The sequence below is a fragment of the Setaria viridis genome, chromosome 9 (genome assembly GCF_005286985.2).
Source record: "Setaria viridis chromosome 9, Setaria_viridis_v4.0, whole genome shotgun sequence".
Taxonomy (NCBI): domain Eukaryota; kingdom Viridiplantae; phylum Streptophyta; class Magnoliopsida; order Poales; family Poaceae; genus Setaria; species Setaria viridis.
Window position 1 is genome coordinate 18,341,400 of NC_048271.2, and position 8,035 is coordinate 18,349,434.

At 54.0% G+C, this 8,035-nt stretch overlaps 1 protein-coding gene across 1 annotated transcript; it reads left to right on the forward strand.

Annotated features, from left to right (window-relative positions):
- Window positions 1-6,519: 6,519 nt before the first annotated feature.
- LOC140221126 (uncharacterized mitochondrial protein AtMg00820-like) lies at window positions 6,520-6,849 on the forward strand. Its single transcript, XM_072290449.1, has one exon. The coding sequence runs from the start codon at window positions 6,520-6,522 to the stop codon at window positions 6,847-6,849; it is 330 nt and encodes a 109-aa protein (XP_072146550.1).
- The last annotated feature ends 1,186 nt before the right edge of the window (window positions 6,850-8,035 follow it).

Below are 8,035 nucleotides of genomic sequence, written 5' to 3' on the forward strand. Positions count from 1 at the left end.
AACTGTTTATCAGGCAGCCCTGTCCAGATCACAATCCGATATGGATACGATTGAGAACTTCGACTACTACTCGGACCCGGATGAGGAGACCCCTTTATCAAGTCCACAGTAGGACCTAGTGATCACATCATCTCCCAAAAGTAGATTCGTCTACTGACCTAACATAAAGCCACCTACTCTCACCAAAGACGACGATTCATGCCTTATCTCCTACCTCAACACCCTCCCGTACCAGGAGGGAACTCCTTTGTCTCCCATCTACAAAAAGGCGGCACCACGGAGGTCATCATCTCAAGTTCAGGAAGCTACTCTCCAGAACAAGAACTCTTCGCTCTCATTACTAGACAAGAGAATGAAGAAGAGCAGCAACGGGATAGAAACCCACGGCATGATCGTCATCCTGATGACATCTCGCAGGATGAGCTCACTGGAAATGTTGTCGGAGAAGAGACTGAAGCTCAAACAATTTGACGACGAGCAAGAAACATTGCAAGAGCAGAGTGCCACCGCCGCCTTGCAGCAGACTTACCAATCCAGAACTTGGATAACGCCTTTGAAGCAGTTCAAACGCGTCATCATCGTACTCCTTGGCTACCATCGCGTCTATTGATCTCATCACCCGCACAATGTCTCAGAACAAGTACACAAGACAGTTGGCTCAACTGGCGGAACTCACTTACGAACAACTCGATCAGCAAAATCCAATATAGTCAGTCCAACGTTCCCCATCCTAGCGTAGTCAACATGGTAGCAGCCATAGAGGCCCTCCGTCCAGACCAAGACAACTTAGAGGTGCAAGACCAATCCAAGCTGGAGCAGAGGGTAGTCCGCCAGGACCCTCGGGAGGCCGTGGCCACTGTGGGGGCTAACCTAGAACCTGAGCGCCTAGCAGAAGACCTCTGTAATAAGATTAACGCCAACCGCGATGTGCATACCATCATCAACGGACGGCGCCGCGAGGGCGAGCAAGAAGTCGAAGACCCAGGAGATGATTCTAATGGGTTCTCCGCCTTCTCAAGACGTGTGAGGAGGATAATTCTACCCGATAAATTCAAACCTCCAGGTATCACCAAGTACGATGGCAAGCAGGATCCAATCAAATGGCTATGGTGCTACTCGCTGTTAGTACAAGCTGCTAGGGGAAATGACAACACCAAAGTCATCTACTTCCCCATCTGCATGGAGGTGGTGCCACTCACATAGCTCGAATCATTGGATAAGAATTCCATCGACTCGTGGAAGGACCTCAAGGTAGCATTCACCAACAACTATGTAGGGGCAATGCAGTGTATTGGCAATAGGATCGACTTGTCCCAAGTTAAACAAGAAGGCCACAATCATGGACATCACGGAGTGCGACGTTATAGACTGCTTCAAAAATGGCCGCTACGACTGCTGGATGTTCCAGGACTTCGGCAGAAGACCCCCCGCTGATGTCAAATCTTTCAAGGTCATGGTATAGATGCGGTTAGATGAAGAAGACAGGGAGATCGAGATGTTCGAGTCTAATCACAACAAGGGCTAGAACAACAATAATCAGAACAATGGCCAGTGCAATGACAAAAGCCGCAACGATCGCCCTAACAATGACAACCGAAATAACTACTCGGGAGGTGACAACTGCAAGCGAAAGCTAGACAATACTGTCATGGCAATGTCACAGCCATCCAAGAAAGGTGGCGGCAAGAATCAAGATAGGTCCTCGTTCAACGAGCTCCTGAAGAAACTGTGCCCATGGCACCCATACCACAAGCACTCTGCGATATATTGTTTCAGTCTACGCAGAGTCATGAAGGACCTGCTAGAACCGTCTGGCACCAAAGATAAGTATGAGGAAGTATATGTGTATATTAGGATGTATTTATCCTTTCCTTGTACACTTGATGTATTCCTTGTAATCCAAGCCATATGGCCCATATATATAGAGGTCACCCCCTCTCATTAGGGCGTGTGGTGTTTTCCATCTACTTCTCTACATGGTATCACGAGATTAGATTGTGGGCCTCCTCTCCTCTCCCTAGCGCCTCCCTCCTGTCCAGCGCGCAACCTTAGGGCGACGCCTCTTCTGCTAAGCCACTGCCCAGCCTCCGCTACACCTCCTGTCGCGTGCGCCCCCTCCCTGCTGCGCGCCATGGCCACCCTCTCCTCTGCCGACTCTTTTGTGTCTGGCAACGCCACCGTCCCTGCTGGTGGCTCTGTGCCACTGTTTGGCGTGCCTGTTGGCGCCAGCGGTGGTGCCCCTGTGCCACCCCCCAGCTTCCCTCCTGGCGTCGGCGGTGGCACTCCCCCTGGTGGCAGTTTGCATCTTATTCATGCACCACCACCCGTCATCCACCGCTACGCCACCATCTCCGTTAAGTCTCATGTTCCCATGACGTTGATGATGAAGTCCTCCACCTACACCAAGTGGGCGTCCTTCTTCAAGTCCATGTGCGGCAAGTTCAGCCTCAAGTCGCACATCGACGGCACGGTGGCGCCCCGTCCCCAGGTTCCCGATTGGGATCAAGCGGATTGCTGCGTCCATTCCTATTTCCTTGGCTCCGTTGATGACTCCGTCCTCGACCTCGCTATGATCGATGATGATCAGACTGCCTAGGATCTTTGGCTTGCCATCGAGGGTCTCTTCCATGCCAACAAGCAATCCCAGGTGATCTTCCTAAGCCATGACTTCTACTCCATGACACAGGGTGACTCCTCCATCGCTGAGTACTACAGCCGCATGAAGACCCTCACCGACACCCTTCGCGACGTCGGCCATACCACTCAGAACTCCTAGGTTGTGCTGAACCTCCTCCGCAGCCTCAACCCGTGCTTCTCCAGCACCACTGACAATATCGCCAACTCCACCGCTGGCTTCCCGTCCTTCGCCCAGGCGCGGGACACGCTCGCCTTGAAAGAACTTCGCCTCGCCAATGAGGAGAAGATCTCCAACTCCACTGCCCTCCTCGTCGGGAACTCCTTGTCGTCTTCATCCTCCAGCTGTACAGGTGGGTGTGGCCCGTCGTCTGGTTTAGTCCAGACTGGCGGCAGCAGCAGCAACAGTAGCGGTAGCCGCGGTGGCGGCAGCGGCGGCAAGAAGAAGTGGCAGCAGAAGAAGGGTGGCGGCAGCTTCCAGGCGCCTCCTGGCGGCAGCGGCTTCCATGGTGGCGGCCCCCCATGGCCCACCGGCCCGTGGTTCTGCTTCAGTCCAAGGCCTAGCTCCTACAGCGCCCTGGGTTTTCGGCCGGCCGGTGGTCAGGGCGGTGGGGGCTGGCGCGCCGGCTCCCCTGGTCTCCTCGGCCTCTCTCCGTAGGTCCATGCCGCCTACGCCCCTGTCCAGGCACCCACTCAGGTGCCAACCTGGGACTAGGCAGGTCTGGTTGCTACCTTGGACAAGATAGCGCTGCAGAATGGCCGCTGGGTCATTAGCTCAGGTGCTTTTGGCCACATGTCATCTTTGGATGGTATTCTTCTTTCCCACCTCCCTCCCTCTCACTCCTTCATTACTGTCGGTAACGGTCACACCCTTCCTGTCAGGTGCCGTGGCAACTCCACACTCACCACCCCTACCTCCCACTTGCCCTAACAATGTCCTTGTCGTCCCTTCTTTAATTCGTAATCTGATTCCTGTTCGTCAGTTAACTAAGGACAATAACCGCACCATAGAGTTTGACGCTTTTGGTTTCTCTGTCAAGGATTTTTCGACCAGACACGTGATCCTTCATTGCAATAGCGCCGACGATCTTTACACCATACCTCCAACAGCTAGCTTTGCAGCGCCCCACACCGGCCTCGCCATCTTCTTCAGTTTGTGGCATCTCCGTCTTGGTCATCCTGGTCCTACTGCCATAGCTACGCTTAGACAGACTTCATCTATTGCCTGTAATAAAGACAGTCACACTCTATGTCATTCATGTCAGTTAGGGAAACATGTGTGTTTACCTTTCTCACATTCTAGCTCTCGCAGCTCTGCTCCTTTTGAGTTCATTCACTATGATGTTTGGACTTCTCCTGTTGCTAGCGTTTCTGATTATCGCTACTACCTAGTCATTTTGGACGACTTCTCGCATTTTTGTTGGAAGTTTCCTCTTATTCACAAGTCTGAAGTCGCCTCATACATCACTACCTTCTGCGCCTATGCTCATACATAGTTTAATCTTCCCATTTGAAGCGTCCAAGCTGACAGTGGGATCGAGTTTGTCAATAAGCCTCTTACATCTTTTTTGACTTCTCGAGGTGTCCACTTGCACCTCACGTGTCCCTATACTGCTCCCTAAAATGGGAAAGCCGAGCGTGTCCTACGCACCCTTAATAACATGACTCGCACCTTGCTCATTCACGCCTCCATGGCCATCCCATACTAGGCCGAGGCGCTCGCCACCAGCACCTATCTTCTGATTCGATGCCTCTGCTCTGCCGTTCAGAATGACATTCCTTACCACCTCCTCTATTTCCAGCCTCCCGAGTCAAGATGGCAATGGGTAGAAAATACCCGCAAACCCGCGGATATGAAACCCGATGGGCACGGATATGGGTCTAACTCTGTGCCCGCGGGCACGGGCGCGGGTGTGACCCTAGACCCAACGGATATTTGCTCACGGGCGTGAAAAAATGATATCCGCACCCGCAAACCCGCCAGACCCACTCCAATGACTGACATGTGGCCCCAACCGCAATACCATGTATATAAACTCAGAGTCTAGGGTTTCATTTCTACGGTTCTCCCTCTGCTCGCCGCAACAAGTCACTCCTGTCCTGACCTCCCCGGTCCGTGAGATCGTGACCCCGTCCCCCATCTCCCCGCGCCCGACTCCTGATCCATTCCAGCGCCGCCCCTTGCCACCGCCTGCGCCACCCCTTCCCGCCGCCACTTGCCACCGCTTGCGCCGCCCCTTCCCGCCGCCGGCCGACCCCGGACGCCTGAATCCGCTGCCATCTCCCCCAGCGCCGCCAGCCAGCGCTGAATCCAGCGCCTCCCGAGTCCCGAATCCACCGCCAGCCAGTGCCTCCCGGAGGACCGGATCCGCCCGTCGCCAGTGCCCCACTACCCCTTCCCGCCGTCGTTCGTCCCCGGAGGACCGGATCCGCCCGTTGCCCCGTCCGCCAGTGCCCTGTCCACCGGTCGCTGGTGCCTAGGTAGCTTCTATGTTCTGATAATCTGGACTTAAAAGTAAGTCTCATGGTAGTTATGTTTTCATCTTATTGTTGATGTTGTTGTATGAAGGAATTGTAAAGGTTCAAAAAGAAAAGGAAGGAATTGCAAGCTCTTCTTTTCCATGGGCAATTGTTCACTTTCTTCTGTATTATTTGTCTATGTGGAAGATGGCTAAATCATGGCAACTGCAAAACTGAACATGATTGGATTTTTGTTAAACTGTTAATGTGTGTAAGACTTATTTTTTTGCTTGGTTAGACCTTTATCTAATGGTTTTTATCTCTATGGTTGTTTAACATGGTGAAAAACTAGAATTGAGAGTTGTATTTTTTGTGTTGCCTGATGGTTTTTGTCTCTTGCCTTACTGTTGTATAAATGCTATGCGGGTACACGGGCATGCCCGCGGGCATGCGCTATCCGCGGATAGCGGGCACGGGCACGGTTTTCTGCCCATGGCGGATAGCGGGTACGGGCGCGGGCATGATTTTTTACTCGCGGGTATGGATACCTGGACCTTATATCCGCGCGGATTTTACCCGTTGCCATCTTTACTCCCGAGTACTCTTACTTACGTGTATTCGGTTGTCTTTGTTACTCTAACCTCTCAGCCACGGCACGCCACAAGCTTGCTCCTCGTTCCACAGCCTGTGTCTTCCTCGATTATCCCTCCTCTCACAAGGGGTACCGCTGCCTTGACTTGTACACTCGTCGAGTCATCATCTCTCGCCATGTTGTCTTCGATGAGTCCGTTTTCCCCTTCTCCTCCCACCCCACTCACCCATCGCAGCTCGACTTCCTCTTGTGCAGCTCCTCCGATGCTCCTGCTCCCACCTCGGTCACCCCGTCCTCAGACGTCGAGCAGCCGCAGCCCTCACCCGTTGTTTTGCAGGAACTCACTAACGATGACCCCGCCATCTTGGTACGTGGACCGACAGTGTACCCTGCTCCATCTGTGGGCGGGAAACCGCTCTCTCCTTCACCAGTGAACGCTCCGAACGGTCGGGCGAGCGCTCCAACCGGTCGGGTGAGCACCTTGATTGCACCGGCGAGCGCTCCGATCGGTCGGGCGAGCGCCCCGACCATCCCGGTGTGCACTCCGACCAATCGGGCGAGCGCCCTGATCGCACCGGCAAGTGCCCCAACTGCACCGGCAAGCGCTCCAACCGTTCGGGCGAGCGCCCACGGTCCCTCCTACGCCCCCGGCCCTAGCGCCTCATGCGCCCTCCTTGTCACCACCTGCCCCTCCATGCCCTGTCACTCGGTTTGTGACTGGGGCAATCCAGCGGGTCCACTACCAGGGCATGACAGCCTCGACTTCTTCTCTGCCCTCTCCGATTCGGGCGAACTATCGCAATGCTCTGGCTGACACCAACTAGCTTGCTGCCATGGTTGATGAGTTCCAGGCCCTCATCGCCAATGACACCTGGCGCCTCGTCCCGCGGCCACCTGGTGCTAATGTCATGTCGGGCAAATGGATCTTCCGGCATAAGTTCCATGCTGATGGGTCCTTCGCTCGGCACAAGGTGCGCTGGGTGGTTTGTGGCTTGTCCCAGCATCATGGCATCGACTATGATGAGACCTTCTGTCCGGTTGTCAAACCGGCGATGATACAGACCGTCCTCAGCATTGCCATTTCTCATGCATGGCCGATCCACCAGCTGGACGTGAAGAATGCATTTCTTTACGAACACCTCGCGGAGACTGTCTACTGCTAGCAGCCTCCCAGCTTCGTCGACCCTACTGCCTCCAATCACGTCTGTCTCCTGCATAAGTCCTTGTATGGACTAAAGCAGGCCCCGAGGGCGTGGTACCAACGATTCACCTCCTTCCTTTGACAGCTCAGCTTTGTCGCCTCTACCTCCGACACCTTCCTCTTTGTATACAAAGAGGGGCAGAGCATCGCCTACCTGCTACTCTACATCGACGACATCATCCTCACCGCCTCATCCTCAACTCTTCTTCGACACATCATGGGGCGTCTTCACTCCGAGTTTGCCATGACAGATCTTGGTGACCTACACCACTTCCTTGGCATCTGCGTTACGCATTCCTCCCAGGGCCTGTTTCTATCTCAGCGATAGCACGCCCTGGATCTTCTTTAGCGTGCTGGCATGGCTGAGTGTCACTCTACAATGACTCTTGTTGACACTCATGCCAAGCTTTTGGCACACGACGGCGCCAAGCTCCAGGATGGCTCTGAGTATCGGAGTCTTACTGGGGCTCTTCAGTACCTCACTTTGACTTGACCTGACCTGGCGTATGCAGTTCAACAAGTGTGCCTCTTCATGCATGACCCGTGCGAGCCCCACATGGCCCTGATCAAGTGCATCCTGTGCTATGTGAAGGGTACGCTCTCCTCCAGGCTTCACATCGGCACCGGCCCTGTTAAGTCTCTGACTGCCTACTCCGATGCCGACTAGGCTAGCTGCTCGGACTCTAGACGCTCCACCTCCGGCTTTTGCGTCTACCTCGATGACAATCTGGTGTCTTGGTCCTCGAAGCACCAGACCATAGTGTCTCGTTCCAGTGTTGAGGTAGAGTATCGGGTTGTGGCTCATACTGTGGCAGAGTGTTGCTAGTTGCGTCAAATTCTTCAGGAGCTTCATGTCCTGCTTGCTTCGGCCACTATTGTCTACTGTGATAAGGTGAGTGCTGTCTACATGACAACCAACCTGGTGCATCATCGGTGCACGAAGCACATCAAGATTGATATTCACTTCGTCCGTGAGAAGGTGGCATTAGGTGAGGTCCGGGTCCTCCATGTGCCGTCCTCTCACCAGTTCGCGAACATCATGACGAAGGGCCTGCCAACTCCTTTGTTTACTGAGTTTAGGTTCTGTCTGTGCATCCGTGATCCTCCCGCTTCGACTGCGAGCGGGTATTAGGAAGTATATGTGTATA